The 20,770-nt window shown below is 32.3% G+C and overlaps 2 protein-coding genes, 1 non-coding gene and 1 pseudogene across 3 annotated transcripts; 2 read left to right on the top strand and 2 right to left on the bottom strand.

The window, feature by feature from the left end:
• Positions 1-367: 367 nt before the first annotated feature.
• On the bottom strand, positions 368-2,383 carry LOC145597243 (amino acid transporter AVT1I pseudogene; annotated as a pseudogene).
• A 9,060-nt stretch (positions 2,384-11,443) lies between these two features.
• TRNAC-GCA (transfer RNA cysteine (anticodon GCA)) lies at positions 11,444-11,515 on the bottom strand. Its single transcript has one exon. It is a non-coding gene; the product is annotated as a tRNA-Cys (tRNA).
• Positions 11,516-12,272: 757 nt separating this feature from the next.
• On the top strand, positions 12,273-15,331 carry LOC145597244 (ent-kaurenoic acid oxidase 2-like). Its single transcript, XM_081653390.1, has 8 exons — positions 12,273-12,499; positions 13,375-13,861; positions 13,946-14,209; positions 14,339-14,428; positions 14,531-14,609; positions 14,698-14,804; positions 15,007-15,125; positions 15,238-15,331. The coding sequence occupies exons 1-8, from the start codon at positions 12,273-12,275 to the stop codon at positions 15,329-15,331; spliced, it is 1,467 nt and encodes a 488-aa protein (XP_081509516.1).
• Positions 15,332-18,084: 2,753 nt separating this feature from the next.
• On the top strand, positions 18,085-19,702 carry LOC145599298 (LOB domain-containing protein 16-like). Its single transcript, XM_081655694.1, has 2 exons — positions 18,085-18,370; positions 19,171-19,702. The coding sequence occupies exons 1-2, from the start codon at positions 18,089-18,091 to the stop codon at positions 19,654-19,656; spliced, it is 768 nt and encodes a 255-aa protein (XP_081511820.1). The 5' UTR covers positions 18,085-18,088; the 3' UTR covers positions 19,657-19,702.
• The last annotated feature ends 1,068 nt before the right edge of the window (positions 19,703-20,770 follow it).

Consider the following 20,770-nt stretch of genomic DNA (forward strand, 5'->3'; position numbering starts at 1 on the left):
GTAATTTAATGCTAGCTGTGTTGCTAGATTTACGTAGCAAGCTAAGGATATGATAATAACTGTGTAAACAAATTTATTTCTAAAATTTAGCCTTGAAATTCGTTTCGTATATTCAGTTTTTGCCTAGATAAATCCGCTTAATTTATTTCTAAAAATTCAACTATCTCTTTCAACCTTTCCAAATTTCATTTCCTGATAGATTCAAGGGTAATGATATATGTAGCCCTTAGTGCTGTATATAAATTTACTTTCATTGTGACTAATTAAATTACAAATTTACAAGTATAAAGTATCATGATGCATGCTATGATCGATGAAACTTCAATGAAACCAAACATTGCCTATATATTTCCTAGAATACTAAAACCTAGTGATAACTATGATGTTTAATGGCTTCCTTAATTATACTCCGCAACGATGTATAAGTACCAAGTGCTACAATCACTAAACTTAGAAGTATAAGTAGCATGATGAACATGTGCTCGATCGATCTCCCACTATTTTTTGAAATCTTCAAGTAGCATAAGCATGGAATTGTGATTGAAGCTGTCGCGCTTAGTAAGGCTCCAACTAGTGACATAAGACTTCCAAAGAAAGGAATGGTAACAGCTACGACAACTTGCGTAGCAACCAAAATAGTTCTCAATAAAATTTTGAACCCCTTGTTTTTTTGATATTTTGGAAACCAGCTCTCAGTAGTAGCTGCAACAGGCTCCATCATCAATGCATATTTTGATAACGGACTTATCCATGCTGTATATATCGCGATTTTTGAACTTATTGTATGTGTTGGAAGGTTCAATGTTACTTGGGATTGTAATGCTGAACCAAACATTAGATAACCAAGTATTGCCATTGAAGTGTAACATATAGTAGCACATGCGAATCCAATGATTAAGACCTTACACAAAATGTTAAACAACATGATTAGCACATTTATACAAAATTTAATTATTTGCATCTTGAATTGTATAAAGATTAGTACTTCCTCCAATTTTTATTTGTTGCAACGTTTTGAATTATTTCTTGCTTTCAATTACGTACATGTCTTCAACCATTAATTTTTGTATTAAAAAAAGTACATTAATTTTTTATCCCATAATATACAATTTAATTATGAGATTAATTATATGTTGTGGCACATGTAACATGATCTCATATTACATGATTATATTTGTTTTTTTTGTGTGAAATAAAAATCACTAAAAAATTGTCAAAGTGGAGTATTATTTGTATGCCTAACCATTAATTTCTTAATAACAAAAAATTAAGAAATTAAAAAAAGGTTAAAATAAAATAACATAGGGTTATAGGAACATGTACCTTAGAGAAATGGTGTTTCTTTTTCATGGAAGAGTATAGGGTTGGAAAGACAGGATTAGCACTATAAGAGAACATGTACAAGCTCATAGCCATTGGAATGCCTTTCCAATTTAGGAGTTCACCTTTGTTGTAAAACCCGACACCATCGAAAATTCCAACTGATAAGACTGATCCAAGAATCAAAAGAGCAGAAACAACACCGGTAGCAGAAATGTAAGCAAGAATGCTTAGATTGTCTAGCCAGACCGTAGGAAGGAGAGCTACCGCGATTATTATAACAAAACTTTGTTTTCCACCAATATTAATCCCTTTCATATGAATGTTCATATTAGGGAAAAGATTGTGTAGATTATCTCCTTCTAAGATTAAGTAACCTGTTAGGACTAAATAAAGGTCTACATATAGAACAATTGATACAATTGTTTTTCCGAGTTTTCCAAATGCAGCCTCTCCAATTTCAGCGTATGTTTTGATTTTAGGATTTGCGTCCATGCATCGTTTTGTTAGTAGGCCTGCATAGCCTGCAGCACCGGAGATTGCGAGTAGCAAGATTAAGCTCAACCATCCTCCTGATGCTAGGGCATATGGCATTGACAAAAGTCCCACTCCTACATTATAAAATGAATGAACTCTTCGTAAGAACGAGGTTTAGTAGCATAGGATAAAGGAATTACAATGCAAAAAGTTTGGTCCACAAACAATACAATGCTCGAGAGGTTCCATATTAAAATCAATTAGTGATAGTAGAACTAAATAATCCTCTATCTTATAAGGTGGTACCATCTCGATCTCCTCTTTTAATAATATGGGACATTCAAAAGTGGGATTATATATAATGGGTTAGTTTCAACGGAACATAGCTCCGGCCTTAGGAAATAAGACAAAATTAATTTGGAGTATGTAAAAATAAACCATGTTGTTGTATGATGATAAATTGTATGAGAGAGTTAGCTAAATTACCTATAATTGCATTGAGGCCATTGAATAACGTCTTAAAGAATGAGGTGTTGCCATCATCACTTGGAGAATTGTTGTTTGCCTCTTGATCTAATTGATCCATTGTAATTTGTAATTTTTCGAATGTTGGTATATATTCTTATTCTCAACCTTCAACCTTCTTAGATAGATAAGAAAAAACATAGATATCAAACAACTAAGAATACTGACATATTTAAATACAATATAAACTCTTAGCGATTTCTCTCATTTGGAGTTTAGCTAAGTTGTCACATTATTATTGTTCGTTTAAATTACACTATCAACATGACAACTAAATTTAGATGAGCATAATATTATGGTTTCGATCATGTACAAACTATTTCATGTGAGAAATTATATAAATATTTTATTGATAACCACATTTTTAGTTAACTAACAACAAAAAGAAGAGAGAGCTTACCAAAGTAGCTAGTTATGTAGTACTCCGTAGAAGATAGCAGATAATCAAGCTTTGTGTTGAATGATGATGTATAAGATTGAATGTTTGGATGTAATGATATTGAAAGAGTAGGAAACCTATGCTATATATATAGAACTTCTATTATAATATTATTAACACTTAAATCTAAATCAAAGAGAATTCGGATTTGTACTAACATTTTTAAAGGAAAATGCATGGATTTATACTAAATTTTATATCATTTTAGAACCTGGCAAATATTTCATCACTGAGATTCAACATCGACGACTAAAATACTTAATTAGTCGGTTTGAAGTTGACCAAATTTGTATGAAAAATAAAGAGGTTTTTATATTACTAATTACAGTATAATTTTGTAATCAAGGACTACTTAAAGATAGACGTGGCGAAATAATAATGTTGACAATTTCTTAAGTACTCTCTTAAGTCTTAATTGCTCGGTCAAATTAGTGGCTGGGTTGTATTAAAGTTGTCTCAAAGACAAACTTGGGACTATTTATTAAAAAGTACATTCTCTCAAAAAAAAAAAAAAAAAAAAAAAAAAAAAAAAAAAAAAAAAATTAAAAAGTACATAAATGAATTGGACTATCATGTGGTTAGATTCCGCATTTTACATAGCAAGAAAATAACAATTGATAAGCGCTATTCAGTTTTGTAGGTCTATGTTTGATTTAGCTATTCATTATTGAGACGTTGTAATAATATTCGTCTTTGTAATAGTTATAAATATTTGTACTTCCTCTGTTTTTTTTTAGTTGACACCTTTCTATTATCACACTTGATAACGCATGTTTTTAACGCTTAATAGCTAAAATTATAAAAAAGTGAATATTAATAAAATATACATATAGACGATTCATACAAGATCTTACATGATTATATTTTATTATAGGTATAAATCACAAAAGCGAGTCAAAGTATAGTTTGTGAATAGTGTAAAAGTCAAACGGTGTCAACTAAAAAAAAATCAGAGGAAGTATAATGTATAATGTATGTGTGAAAGGAGTTAGTCCTAGGTCAAGATAATAAAAGATCTAATTAACCATATATAATGGCTTATTTTGTACTCCCTCCGTCCCCTTTTAATAGTCTCTGATGAGCAAATTTTAGTCCCAAAATATTCACCCCATTTGCTTTTTCCAACAACCATTAATATTAATTTTTTACCAAAATTCTCTCCAATTTGCAATAATATCTGTGCAAATTTAGCTTTCCCATGTAAATTTTGTTTTCCTATATACTTTTATTACTTTCTCTCTCTACTTTTTTGTATACCCAATGTCAATTTACTTTTTCAATGAACTTTTACTATTCTTATTTGTGTTTATTAATTCCCGTAAAAAATGCCCATAAGGGACTATCAAAAGGGGACGGAGGGAGTAGTATTTATAGTCTAAGGATAACCACATTTGACAAAGTTGCATATTCCTTGATACCACTTGATATACTTTGAATAATTATTTCATTTAAAATGACGTAGCATAAACATGATTAACTAGACAATAATTTTCACTTCAAAAAGGACGTATTCTACTGTAGGTATATATTTGTATAATTTAAGATACACTTTAGTACGAAGTACAAGTATAAACTACTGCCAAAAAAAAAAAAAAAAAAAAAAAAAGTGTATGATACTGAGTTTTTTTTTTTTTTTTTTAAAAGCAAACAATATGTATCGTTACATAAGAAAATGAAAAAATAAATAAATTAACATACTTATCAAACTATTTAATTATTAATATCGTATTTTCAGGTCCTTCATTAGGCGAACAATGGTAAACAGAGGTACTCATAGCATATATATTATGACAGTATATGAACATGATATATAATTATACATGTATAGACAATTGATGATGTACGTACACCCAAATGTATAATGGAAATTACCCATTCACCATAATTTTCTCCCAATCACCTCACCAATTACGCAACAAAACATGTTGCAACGTACGACAGGCAAGCATGCAGGTGCTTGTCCAACTCCAATCATGTAAAACTGCACATGCATGGCACATGGGAACTTCCCCATGCATTTAGCTGCTCCTTTAGGCCAAGATCTTTCGTATAGGATAATATGATATACTATGCTCAATAATATTGCTCGTCCAAAAATTGTCATGTTATATGAAACTGCTGCAAACATTAATTAAATTAGAGTACACTAATTTAACATATTTTTATCATAGAATGAACTACATAAGATAATACTTTCTAGTTGTTTTTATTTGCTATATTTTTTACTTTTGCACTATAGTGTATCATACCTACATTTAATATAATTTGCAAAGATACTACCTCCAACAAAATTAAATTAATCCTTACACGTAGGGTAGAAATTCAAAGTGATAGTCTAAAAGAACCATGAATAACCTAAGAAACACTTTGTAATGAATACACAGGGTAACAGATAGAGATGTCAAAAACTGACCCGACCCGAGAACCCGACCTGAATCGACAATGATCTGAATTAAACTTGTGCCCAGACAATGGGGTGAAACTAGTGACATGTAATCCGACCTGAACCTAACCTGATGTTAACCAACAACCGATTTGATCCAATACTTTTTGACCTGAACCCGAACCTACACTCGACCTAAGAGTAACCGTCAACCGATCTAATCCGACCCAACAACAATCTGAACCCGAACTAGTACCCGACCCAATTAGAATCTGTACCCGAGTCATGGAAGGTTTAAAAAAATTTATATGCCTTTTGTTCAACTTATATACTGGTACAAATCTGTAAACCCACAATCCAATTTAGCTTGTATGTCTTTTGTTCTCTATTACTCATATATAGGTTTAATTAATAAAATCTTGATAATGCTGATCATATTATGGAAGGCGTAATTATATAGATTCAACTTGAGCATATCGATATTTATTAAAATTGAACTTGAACCAAAACCCAACTTAACCCGAATGTACCATCTATAACCCAGGCCACTCAAACAGTCAAACCTGACTCACACACAACCCGAACCTGAAATGGAATCCGATCTGAGTTTTGGCTCGAATTGAACCCGAGTACGACCTTAACCGACAAAGATTTGAAACCAGTCTGTACTCAAACAATGTGGTGGGTTATAGCCTTCAATTTTGCCACCTTTCCCCCACCGGGCCCCAAAACCTCAAAAATTTCCTCAAAAAGCGTAGGTTACAGCCTTCAATTTTGTAATTTTTTGACCTTTTTTCATCCGAAATTAGAATTACCGAGATGTTTACCATGGTCCCTAATACCCTCCAGGAGTCCAATTGGTTCGGTGGAACCATCCAATATGCCTTTAAACGGACATTTTACCCGATCACAACTTACATTGATTTCGTAAACTCAAGCCTACTACGTACGCTTATGACAACATATAATGATCATTTATGGTTTCAAACGACATTATATGATCCGAGATGTATCCCTTAGGGTCTCAAGGCTTTTCGCCACTAGGCCCCGAAACCTCAAAATTTCCTCAAAAAGCGTGGATTATAGTCTTCAATATTGTAAATTTTTGACCTTTTTTCGCCCCGAAATAAAAATTGACGAGATGTTTACCATAGTCCCTAATACCCTCCGGGAGTCTAATTGGGTCGATGGAACCATCCATCCAATATGCCCTTAAACAATCATTTTACTGGTTCGCAACTTGCACTAATTTCTTTATCTCAAGCCTACCACGAACGTTTATGACAATATATAATGATCATATATGGTTTCAAATGCCATTAAAAGACCCCAAATTAAATCCCTTAGGGTCTCAACTCTTTTCGCCACCAGGCCCCAAAACCTAAAAATTTCCTCAAAAGCGTGGATGCTTTCAATTTTGTAATTTTTTTACCTTTATTCGCCTGGAAATAAAAATTGTCGAGATGTTTAACATGGTCCTAATATCCCCTGGGAGTCAAATTAGGTAGGTAGAACCGTCCAATATGCCCTAAAACGGTCATTTTACCCGTTCACAACTTGTAGTGATTTCGTAAACTCAAGTCTAACACGTACGTGTATGACAATATATAATGATCATATATGGTTTCAAACGGTATTATATGACCCCGAGATATATCCCTTAGGGTCTCAAGGCTTTACGCCACTGGGCCCCGAAACCTCAAAATTTCCTCATAAAGCATGGATTATAGCCTTCAATTTTGTACTTTTTTTATCTTTTTTCGCCCGAAAATATAAATTGCCGAAATTTTTACCATGGTTTCTAATATCCTCCGGGAGTCCAATTGGGTCGATGGAACCATCCAATATGTCCTGAAACGGTTATTTTACCCGTTCGCAACTTGCACCGATTTCGTAAACTCAAGCCTACCACGGACGTTTATGACAACATATAATGATCATATATGGTTTCAAATGGCATTATAAGACTCCAAGATGTATCCCTTAGGGTCTCAAGGCTTTTCGCCACTGGGCCCCAGAACCTCAAAATTTCCTCAAAAAACGTGGATAGCTTTTAATTTTGTAATTTTTTTGCCTTTTTTCGCCCGGAAATAAAAATTGCCGAGATGTAAACCATGGTCTCTAATATCCTCCGGGTGTCCAATTGGGTTGGTGGAACCATCCAATATGCCCTTAAAAGGTCATTTTACCCGTTCACAACTTGCAATAATTTTGTAAACTCAAGCCTACTACGTACGTTTATGACAACATATAATGATCAAATATGTTTTCAAACAATATTATATGACCCTGAGATATATCCCTTATGTTCCCAACACCTTTTGCCATTGGGCCCCGAAATCTCAAAATTTCCTATAAAATGTGTGTAATTACTAACAGATTAAGATCTTGTACACTTTACCTTACATTATAATAATCAGTAAAATAAGCTCTATTCAATTTTTAATAAGGTGAAAAGAACAAAATATAAACTCAATTAACTCTTAGGAAATCAATATTGAAACTAGTTATTCATCCCATGAACGAAGGTCAATCAGCCCAAACACTGTTAAAATAAATTAATCAGTCCAAAATCAGGCCTGTTAGTGCGGTGGGCCTCTAAAACAAGCAAATTATTTGGGCCTTTGGAATATTTCCGCCCAAAGGCTAGTAATGCAACCCAATAGATTAATCTGACTAATTAATTATCAATCAACCAAAGATTTGCACCAACAAAGAGAAGATCAAATTAATTCTAAGGTAACATGAGATATCATTGGTTTGTAATTAAGATTTATGGTCTGTGTATGATAAGTTACAGGATCAAATTCTCCTACCCCTATATAATTTGTATCGTCCTTATGATTCATTCCCATCTAAAAAAAATATAAATTAAGGTGAGAAATGAAATATCCGTAACATTTTAGTGTGCAACTCACCGTAATTAGTGAGTTAAATACACAATTTTCTTCATTTTATGCGTGTAGCATTGTTATCCAAAGTAGAATTTGCACCTTTTTGGGCCAAAAGTATTTTTTTTTCCCCTACTATTGTATACTTGGTATTTGCTTTTTGTCCAAAAAATGGAACTCTTAAAAATTAAGACATACTTTGTAACTTGTTTGTAGATTAGTTTCACATGAACTTTCTTGTATGTATACAATGTTTCTGGCCTTTTTACATACGTGAGATGTTGATCCATGTATCTACTTTTTTTGTTCATTCTTTAATTAATTTATGTTTTTGTTTTTTTAATCGATGTATCTACTTTGAGCCATGCGTGTGGCACGTGTTAAGTTAATAAAAGATTAATTGGGATAATTTAAAAGCAAAATTTGATATATGTACTCACATAAACATAATTGTTCTGTAAGTTGTACTGTCAAGCATTGATGTTTCCTTAACCTAATGCAAATGTTTTTGGACCAATTATTGCACATAAAAAGCCTTCATTATTTAATTTATCAAGATTATAAGATTCCTTATTAGCATTACATTAATATTTATCCCCTCAAAAAAAAAAAAAAAAAAAAAAAAAAAAAAAAAAAAAAAAAATCTATAATCATACAAAAAATTAAACCTTAATTAATACAGCTTAAGCGGCCACTCATGTTTGTTGTTCAAATCTTTTATATTTGAACGAACATTTCTTGTTTTCTTTTGTTGTTTGTGATTAGATTTTTCTAAGTAGGTGTGCATGCATCTTTGATCTTGTATGTGACAAAGTTTTATTATCATTATTATTGTTAATTTATCTTTTCGAGATTTTATCTAATTTATATGACACCTTATGAAACTAATATGAATCCTACTTGATGTCGTCGTTGATCGATGAGAAGGATGCATAATACATGTGTTTTCAAATTAGTTGATAGATGTTGCTAGGTTGAAATTTGTTATACTTATAGTTTCAATTCATTAAACTTTACGCATTGTTGTGTCATGAAATCAATCTATATATATTTTTCTAAGTATATGTCGTGAGTTTATTTCTTATGGTGTTGATATCTATTCAATTTATGAAAAATCTTTCTAAAATTCAGTTTCTCATGTGTGCCATGTGAGTAAATGACGAGATTTGATTGTATTGAATTGAATATATGTTTGAACACGTCATGAAAGTTCTAGACCGTTGTTAACAAGAAATATTGACCTTATATTCTTTATTCTTTATAATCTTGTAGATGATGACACAAAATCTATTAATAATATGAATATGGTGCTAATTTTTGTTGTGATGTACTTATTAAAATTTAGAGTATTTTAATGCATGAATACTTCCTGCCATTTTCCTTGGTTAAAGATGACGAAATAATTATTATGTGCAACTCATGTGTTATTAACTTGGACCTTTTCTCTTCATAAATCTTTGACTCTGGCTTTTGTCTTGGAGACAGGCAACTATATAGCATATGGCTTGATCCCTTGTCAATAAATGTGACAAGCCATAAATTCATACTATTAGATCGATCTAAAGTGTAACGGGTATATCCGTATATTATATATCAACAGTTTTTGTTACGCCAAATGGCAATATATTCTCTAGCCAATCTTTATTGTTAAGAGAATCATAAAAGACAAATGATATACTTGTGTATGACATATTGACATTTAATGTCATAATTTGAGTACTCCCCTCACTACTTACAGAGTAGTTTCAACTAAACTAGTTAACATCCATCAATATTAAATATCACAAATTTTTGTATGCGGCTGGCCACATGGTGCGACAGGGGTTACTTGTATGGTGTTACTATAGGTGTTACTTGTTTCTGGGGTTACTTGTATGGGTGTTACTGGTTTTGTCAGGGGTTACTTGTAGGTGTTACCTATATTCTGGGGTTACTTGTATGGGTGTTACTGGTTTTGGTCAGGGGTTACTTGTAGGTATTACTTGTATTATGGGGTTACTTGTATACGTGTTACTAGTTTTGGTCAGGGGTTACTTGTAGGGTGTTATTGTTTTGGTACGAGATTTTGATCTGGGGTTACTCAACCCATTCAAGTGTTCCATACAAGTAACCCCACAATACAAGTAACTCCAGAATTGAAACAAGTAACCCAGAATACAATTTTTTTTTCAAGAGTTACTTGTACGATGTTACTGGTATTGGTCAGGGGTTACTTGTAGGGTGTTACTAATTTTGGTCGGGGTTACTTGTAGGGTGTTACTGGTTTGGTATAGAGCATACGTACAAGCAACCCTTGAACAAGTAACTCATACAAGTAACCTTAAATAAGTAACTCATACAAGTAACCCATGCATACAAGTAACCTTAAATAAATAACCTTAAATAAGTAACTCATACAAGTAACCCATGCATACAAGTAACCCGGCCTTAAATAAGCTAGTAAATCATATAAGTTACCCTTGAATAATTAATCATACAAGTAACTCTTGAATTAACTCATACAAGTAAGTGAAGTAACCCCTGAATAAGTAATCCATACAAGTAACCCCTTAAAAAAAAAACAAGTAACCCTTAAAAAATACAAGTAATCAGTAACTCCTGAAAAAAAAATAAAACAAGTAACCCCTGAATAAATAATCCATACAAGTAACCCCTTAAAAAAAAAACAAGTAACCCTTAAAAAATATAAGTAATTAGTAACTCCTGAAAAAAAAAACAAAACAAGTAACTCCTGAATAAGTAATCCACTTGAAAAAAAAAATTATAAGTAACCCCTAAATAAGTAATCATACAAGTAACTCCTGAAAAAAAATACAAGTAACACCTGAAAAATACAAGTAACCTTGACAATACCAGTAACTCCCATTATTTTTGCTGACTTGGCAGTAGGCCACACCATGTGGCCTGCTGCACCAAAAAGGCACTGATTAAATATATGACAATCGCAATTAAAATATTGGCAGTATTTATTACTCCGTATTTAATACTGTACGTAGTACTAAGTAATAGGGTCGAACTTTATAAGGAGGTTAGTAGAAACTGAAGTAAAGATCACGAAATGCAATTTCTGTTCTCTAAAAATCTAGCATAGAAGTTTGTATTTTATGAACAACAAATTAATTAGGCTACAAATTTGAGACCATGTTAGTCAACAACAATTAATTGGCAAGAAAACACACTTCTTTTCCCTTTCTTTGTTTGTTGAAAGTAAGATTACAATTACGCACTCTTAACGGACCTATACATGAGGTCGTAATTAATTTACTAATTAAGTATATTCCGTAGAAGAAATACAAATCTTCAACAAAGTTTTCGGTTAAAAATTTCGTGACATGAGATACAAATCAATTTCTATTAGAGGACAATTTTTTAAAAAAAAAAAAAAAAAAGCTAAAAACACATTTTTATAGGGCCCAACCGGGTTCGAACCGGTGACCTATTGATCTGCAGTCAATTGCTCTACCACTGAGCTATGGACCCATTATTGATTATTAAGCACCATTTAATATATATAATATACAAAAGCATCGTGACCTCATTCATTCATGTAATGTCGTAATCATTGTCATTTTCTAATCTAATTTATTAAGAAACAATGTATATTTATGATTTGATTCACGTAATGTCGTAATCATCGTCATTTTCTAATCTAATTTATTAAGAAACAATGTATCTTTATGATCTGATTTATACTTCGTCCTAATTAGAGCCACCTTGTTATTTTAAATTTTGAAAGAGTCTTATACTCTTATGTATCATCGATTAACACGATAATAAACATCAGAATATCTGATTTTAGAAACAATTTTAGCCAACACCTTATAAAATCTAATTATTAATTATAAATTCCACCCAAATCATCCAAGATCGTAATGTATTCGATTATATTCAATTGTTTTAAAATTCTAAAATTTAAAGATTTTGAGTACTTTCATATGTTTTATACTTTTATGTATTGTATGTCACAAACATATAATAAATAATACGGAGTATACACCATTGTCACCATATCTATATATATTTGATACTAGAATTACAAGCATATGTTACATATAAAAAAATATTCTACAATAGTATATGTTTCTTAACTATAAATACGTGTAACATATATTGAACATAATTTCAAGTTACAACTTAAAAAGAAAACCAATCATCTTATATGAACTAATTTTCTTCAATTGAAAAAAAATTCATCAAACAAAAAAATATTTCCAACTTCTTGATTGTGGGAAATTAAATGGATTCAGTTTGGATGGTGTTGAGTGTTATTTTAGGAGGTTTATTGGCATTTTTTGGGCTCCTAAAAAATGCAAATGAGTGGTTTTATGTGAGGAGTTTAGGCAAAATGAAAGGACAACTTCCTCCTGGTGATATGGGATGGCCTTTCATTGGCACTCAATTATCTTTCCTTAAGGCTTTTAAGTCCGATAACCCGGATTCCTTCATTTCCACCCTTGTCGAAAGGTTTCTCTTTGTCACTCTAACTCGATTTTTCTATTGTTTGGTTACTCTTGTTGTTTTGTGCGTATTCATGTTTCGGATATCCCTTAGTTAAGTTAAATGTTGTACATAGATTATGTAAGGGTTAGCTCAAGTGGTTAAAGCTTCCCTCCCGGTTTTAGGTGATCCTTGGATCGATTCTCACCCACCCTTGTGGCTCTATACACACACACACAAATAAAAATAAAAAAATAAAAAATAAAAATTTATGTAACATATTGTAAAGAAAATTTTGCAAAAATCCATTTTTTATAAGCAATTTTTTACAAGAAACCACCTAATAAATTTTTTTTTGCAATGACACACCTTAATCAAATTTTTTTTTGCAAATCTATACCTTTATATCGGAAAATGAGATTTGACCCCATTTTCCGGCGTTGACTACCACAATCTACCCACAAAACCACCTCTCTCCCCAGCCCCACCCACGAAACCACCTCCCTCCTAAGCCCCACCCACAAAACCACCCTTTATGGCGTTGACCACCATAAACACACCCCCTTTTATGGCGTTGACCACCCTAAGCTCACCCCTTTAACGACGTTAACCACCCTAAACCCTCCTCTAAACCCTAGCCACCCTTCTCCCCTCCACTGTCAGTTTCGTGGGTGCAAATGGCGTAGTCAACGCCGGAATGGTTGTGAAAAAAAAAAAAAAAATTTGATTAAGGTGTGTCTTTGCAAAAAAAAAAATTATAAGGTGGTTTCTTGCAAAAAATGCTTATAAAAAGTGGTTTTTTGTAAAATTTCCTATTGTAAATTTGATTATAAGATAAGTGGACTTATTCTAATCTATTATTGAATATACAATTAACATGTTACTTGGATAAAAATTTACAGATTTGGGCGTACAGGAATATACAGAGCTGTAATGTTTGGAAAACCCTGTGTCATTGTAACAACACCTGAATCCTGCAAAAAAGTTTTATCAGATGATGCAACTTTTGGGCCTGGTTTCCCTGAATCAATCACCAAACTCATGGGGAAAAAGGCATTTCACGGTATCACACCGGAAGAACATAAGCGACTTCGAAGGCTTACCACGGCTGCCCTTAGTGGCCAAGAGGCATTGTCCATTTACCTCAAGCACATTGAACAAATCACAATCACTTCACTTGAGGAATGGGCTGGCATGTCGAGACCAATCGAGTTCTTGACTGAGATGAGGAAGATTGCCTTCAAGGTGATCATGTATGTTATGGTGGGTGAGACGAGTACTGATCATACCATCATGGAGGCCTTGGAAAAGGAGTACACTACTCTGAATCATGGACTTAAGTCTATGGCTATTGACCTACCGGGCTTTGCTTATCACAATGCCCTTAAGGTTAGTAAACTCTGGATTTTTTAGTATCCTTGTCGAACTTCACTCTCAACTCGAGTTTTTTTTAATCTGTAATTTTCGAATCAGGCTAGGAAGAACTTGCAGAAAATATTTCAGGGGGTCGTAGATACAAGAAGGCTAGAACAATTGGCAAATAGACTAGTTAAAAACAAGGATATGCTTGATATGTTGATGGGAATCGAAGATGAGAATGGGGGTAAATTGAGCGATGAGGAGATTGTAGACTTAATCATCATGTTTTTAAATGCCGGACATGAATCTTCTGGTCATGCAGCTATGTGGGCAGTTGTGCTCTTACAAGATCATCCCGAGGTCTTCCAAAAAGCCAAGGTCAGTGTCACACTATGCCTTATTTGTAACATATATACGACTACACAAGTATCTCAACTTTCAACATACATGTTCAAATTTTCTTTGTATTTAGAATTGAAGTTATTGATTTTTGCCATATGATACCAGGAAGAACAAGAGCATATTGTAAGCAAACGGCCGCCAAATCAGAAAGGACTGACATTGAAAGAGACCAGACAAATGGAGTATCTATCCAAGGTATTGTACATGATCAACAATATAATTAAACAAACAAATGGAAGCAAAAATGGTATAATTTTAATAATGACTAACCAAAATTATGTTTACGGTTCCTTTAAGATCATTGATGAGACACTACGTGTTGTTAACATCTCATTTACACTTTTTCGAGAGGCAACCAAGGATGTCAAAATCAATGGTTAGTGCTACCGAAAATTCTTTAGATCAGATACAGCTATGTATATGACATATAAGTGAAGTGATATAATTTTGTTTGCTTGATAAAGGTTTTACTGTACCTAAGGGTTGGAGGATATTGCCCTGGCTTAGAAGTGCTCACTTAGATTCTGATAAATTTCACAATTCTAAGGAATTTAACCCTTCTAGATGGGATGTAAGTACTATACATCAATCAATATATATCTCAGCTCCAAATTTGATTCATATATATACTACCTCCGTTACAGGTTATGTGCAACGATTTGACATAAAGCAAAGAGAGAATATGTCTAATCGTTGCACATAACCTGTAACAGAGGTAGTAATAAAGTTTACAATAATCTAAGATTGCGTTTTTTTTTTTTTTTTTTGCGTAGGATCCAAAAGTAAGAGCAAATTTCATTCCGTTTGGAGCAGGAAGTAGGATGTGTCCTGGCCGCGATTTAGCCAAACTTGAAGTCTGTATCTTCCTTCACTACTTCCTCCTTAACTACAAGTATGATTGGTTCTAATTCTCATACTAATTCTCATATTTAGTTTGTTAATGTTGTTTTGATTGGCTTTCGCCGCTACTGCAGAAGATTTTACTAGTAATGCTTGATGTGCAGGTTAGAGAGAATTGATCCTGGATGTCCTGTAAAATACTTACCAATCTCAAGACCTGTTGACAATTGTCTCGCCAAAATTAGGAGAATGCCATAAGTAGTACCACATTATATGACATTAGTGTTCATCTTTAATTTATGTACTTTGTTTTTATTCTTATAGAGTTGACACATAAATCTAAGGTTGTAATCACAAATTTGCCATTAAGATTTTTCGTTTGTTTGTGTGATAAACTTGGGCCTCCTCTTCGAGTTTTATGTTCTGTTGATTTTATTTATCATGTTCTTTCGAGTGTATCTTTGGATTAATTTTGTTCATCCAATTCCTTATACTTAGACCATGGAAAAAAAAAAAAAAAAACCCTTCTATCTTCTTGAAAAATGGTACTGTAGTAGTGTGTACAAACAAATATTCATATCATTCTAATCATGATCATGTTGCTTACTATTTTAGAATTTCATCAATATGTGGGCTACTATAAATCAAGAATATCAAGATCATATATCATGATGTGTTTCGGAAAAGACTTCCCGGTCCAAGAGGGCCTGCTTGTGCGCAAATTCTTCTATGGACCCTGGTCACTGAGATGGGGTAAATTAGGATGTCAATCACATACAAATGCTAAGTGGAAACCTAGCTAGTAGAGTTATATGGTAGTCATCTTACTTGTGTTATTTCATATGGAACAATCCACATGATTCGAATATAAGTTTACATTTCCACATTATGGACCTCATCTGATTGACCGAACTGTGCTGAACTGAACTGAAATGAATTGAATATTTTATGAGAGGAGGATATTAAGAACTAAACTGAACTGATAAACTGAAAATAATTTGAAGAGAATAGGCCCTACGTATACAATAACACCTAATAAAATTTATGTACACATACAATGTCAAATTATTTGACAACTCTCATCACCATACTAGGCGTTAGTAGAGGTGACAAATGAATGGTTTGATCTTTTTTTTTTTTATAATTTTTTTTTTTATGTTTGATTTGGATCATACTCGTATTAATTATTGTCTAATTATTTGATTGTTCATTTGATTGTCTAGTAAAGTGGTAGTAACTGCGTAATAAAGGAAAAGCATGGTAGCAATAAATAGGTGCTCAAAATTCCATCGAGCAATAGCTGACTCCCAGACATTGGGACGAGGCTTAATGAGGTTACAAATTTAAGTGAGTGCTCAAAAGCAACACTTATTTCCAATGTAATTTATTTTACGGACAACTTTCCTTATTTATTACAATGTTTCTTGTTAATATACATTAGTACTCACATTATAGTTACATCTAATAATTTTAATTAGCTTTATAATCTTAGTGACTAATGACCCACTTTGGCTTAAAAAATATGGGCAGAAAGCGGAAAGAAATCAAAGCACTTAATCACAAACTTTTCAATTTAAAAATAGTTGTTTCACCAATACATGTTTCATTCCAAGGTCAAAAGATTCACAAATTTTCTTTTGATCGTTGATTCGTTGAAGTTTGAAGGATTAGCTTAGACTACATCACTAACACTTATAAATGTGTTTTCCAAGTAAATAACACAAAGAAAGGAAATAGATCGCTTACATGAGTTACATCCTTATCCAGTACAATTATATGTGACTCGTTTTTGAATTTCTTTAATAATTTATCCTTTTTAAGTGTAACTTACCGATAACATGCACTACTAAATCCATGAAAAAGCTAAGGACTTATACAACTTTAAAAATTTCCTACAAACGAGATACTTGACATACCTGAAATGTGAAAACAGTCCACATTACTCGAGATTTTGAAATAACTCATGGATAATACTTTTATCAATGATTTTAGTTAAGTAAAAAAAATATACCGCAAAGAGTACTAAAGAGTAATACTTTGTTTTATTATTCATAAATTTAATTTTACTATTGAAAAACAAAAAAACATGGTAAAAAAAATGGTATAGTGACACGTGTAAGTGGACGATGGCCAGAAAACAAACAAATGACAGCAGTTTCCCAGGTGCGGCGTTCGGCGGAAAAATGAAGTGAAAGAAGACCTCTAAATCAAACTTAGTACACTTCTATTTTTATATTCACTACCCATATCATGCCCTTAAATTAAACTACACCACCATTATTTAATTAATCCAATCTTACATCATTATCTAACAATAATAATACTACTAATTGTACTACTTGCTATTACAAAGTATACTCAACGGTCAATCACTCACTCATCAGTCCAACCCCATTTTTTTATATTTTATGCATTACTTAATTATTACTCCACTCCCTTTGTATTATTATCTCTTTGTTAAATTAACAAGTACTTCATAAATCAATAACTCGATAATTATTTGTCAATTTATTCTAAATATCATTATTCAAAGGTCTGATATAAAATAATAGACAATCGTTACATTACACATCAAAAAAATAAATATCCACCATATTCTGTCTCAAAAGAAAAATTGTACGCATTCAAACCTAACTTGATCTCAGACGAAACCCTTTGAGAGATATAAAGATTAGAAAAACTATAGTTCACAAATTATAATTTATACAAAACCAATACCAAATGTTTCCATAGAACCCTACATTAAGGGGACCCTCTAATAATAGTCTAATACCATACTTTTTCTTCATATATATCCCCCTCTTATTATGACCCAGCCCCACTTCTTAAGCTACTAATTAGTAGTTCTAGTACTAGTACATCACACACACACCAAACCCCCCTTATTTTTGCACCATTTCCTAGTACACCCGTGTGCTTAAAAACCCCTCTCTTCCAAAATAAAATCTTCTTAGAGAACTCTCTTTTTTCCCTAACTTAAAAATTGCTTCTTTTTCTTCTTCTCATCAAGTGAGTATGGCAGCAGGGGCAGGATCTCCTTGTGGAGCATGTAAGTTCTTAAGGCGAAAATGCGCATCCGATTGCATTTTCGCCCCGTATTTTTGTTCCGAACAAGGACCGGCCCGTTTCGCTGCCATACATAAGGTGTTTGGAGCTAGTAATGTGTCTAAACTCCTTTTGCATCTTCCTGTGCATGACCGTTGTGAGGCTGTTGTTACCATTGCTTATGAAGCCCAAGCCCGGATCCGTGACCCGGTTTACGGTTGTGTTGCTCACATCTTTGCTTTGCAACAACAGGTAACAAGCTAAGAATTTATGTTTATCATCATATAACACCCACAAATATTTAGTAAAATCTAAAACTCCTATAACCATCTTTCTTTCTTTTCTTTTTTTTTTTTTTTTTTTTTTTTTTTTTTTTGAGGTAAAACTCCTATAATCATTTTGTAAGTAATTGATTACTATTGGGTTAAAATCATGCTAATTCAACATTTTGGAAGAGCAATCATAGTTTTCTTTTCTTTCTTTCCCTTTTTATTTTTTTTTTTATTTTTTATATTAAGTTCTAAATTAATTGTAGGAAGTAATGCATTTTCAGAATACGCAAACAAATTCACTTCACATTCCCTAGTCTTACATCCTGGCCTTAAACATTCCTTGTCTAAAAATTTAATCATAATTCTAAAAAATTACACATGCATTATACATAATATAATTCTTCAAAAAAAACATAATGGTCAAACTATAATTAACATGAAGGTCTAATTACTTAGGGTATGTTCTCATACGATTATTTTCAGTTCAGTTTAGCTCTAATAAGTTCGGTTCAATTCAGCTCCTAATTTCCTTCTCTCATAAAATATTCAGTTCAGTTTAGTTCAGTTTATCTCTAATAAGTTCAGTTCAGCTCAGTTCAGTCAATAAGAACAAACCCTTAACCCCTATAAAGGACTCAATTTGAAATTCGAAAACCCAAGTTATGTAGTGATGAATATACTCGCAGTGAAATGTTTTAGAGGATTTATACATACATTCATGTTATTATGTATATATTGTCATATTGAATCTCATTGGTTTTTGATATAATGTATGTATAGGTTGCATATTTACAAGCACAACTTGTACAAGTGAAGGCACAACTAGCCAACAACTTAGTTGACAACAGAAACAGCATGGAAACCCAATGGACAACAGCAACAGCAACAGCAGCAACAACAGCAATACAAGGGAATAACAGTCACAATTATCCAACCATTCAAACATCATCAGTTTTTCAAACACAAAGCTGCCCAACAACAACAAGAGTTAACAACAATAATATTAGTAATAATCATAATCATAGTTATATGAATAATAATAGTACTAGTATTAATAATAACAACAATCCAATATCACCACAAAGTTCATTAGACTCAATTGACCAACAAAATGTTGGTCATGATCATCAAGAAATGATGATAATGGCAATGCAAGACTATGGTGGTGTAATTTCGGCGAAATCGGAGGGTATTATTGGAAAGAAAAGGTCCCATAATGACATGGGTGAGCTTCAAGAATTGGCCCTTAGGATGATGAGAAATTAGTTTTTTTTTTTTAATAAATTTATTTCTTGTCTTTTTTTTTATTTTTTTTTAAAAGAAATAGAGAGGAAAAAAGAAAAATATAATGGTGGTGGTTTATGACTCTAATCCCACAAATGATTGTAAATACAGGGGATTGTCAGAGGAGCTAATTTTAGTACTTAGTATAAAAAAATATGTTTGGCATATTATAAAATGAGGCAAACCCAAATTTGAGGCATTTTGTTTTTGCTTTTGTTTTTTAGTTGGACTATTATTTTGTTTCTAATATATACTTGTACTATTAATTGATCAACAACTTAATTATCATCTGGAGTAAGAAATTTTTTAATCAATAGGCTAATGGAAATGTTCATTATGCTATCAAATCTTGTTTAGTTGTTCTATAGCTTCATTATGGTATATTTATTGTCTTATCCACCTACTCTAATTAATTGAGTGTTAGAGTAATTTCATAATATTATTATAACGAATGAAAACTTGCTGATTTTTATAGCAAACTAAATATGGTATCATATACAGCTATTCTATACATCTGAGAAAACAAAGACGATTTACATTTAAATATGTTATTCTACATGTTATATTATCGACCTCCTATCTTTGTCACATCACCATGCACCTTTTCGTCTCCGGTGATCCTTTACCAAAACCAGTAAATATTGCTCAACCTCCTTTGTTTAATTAGAACAAGTGTACAAGTTCATCTTAACTTTGTCGTCCACAATGACTTCCATTACATTATACAACACTTGATAATTACTTACACCAAAATCTGGTTGTCCTCCAATATTAAGGATACATTTAGCCTACCAACCAAAAACATGAGAATGCTTAAAATAAGACAATACAAAAAAAACAACGTTACAAGCTAAAGCATGCAACACATACATGGGTCAAATACTATTAGAAGAGGGGATTTTAGTATGTACGTATGGCCTAAAAGCTCTTAATAAATTTCCCTATTTTCTTATGTGATTCGAAATATTTCTTATCAAATCAATAGCATGATATATTGCATTACTTACGCGTACTACTATATAAATTTATAATTACCACTTAACATATTTAATTACCACTTAATAAACGATATATATAACAAATCCAGTACACTATA

The sequence above is a fragment of the Chenopodium album genome, chromosome 20, assembly GCF_948465745.1.
Source record: "Chenopodium album chromosome 20, dcCheAlbu1.1, whole genome shotgun sequence".
Lineage (NCBI taxonomy): Eukaryota > Viridiplantae > Streptophyta > Magnoliopsida > Caryophyllales > Amaranthaceae > Chenopodium > Chenopodium album.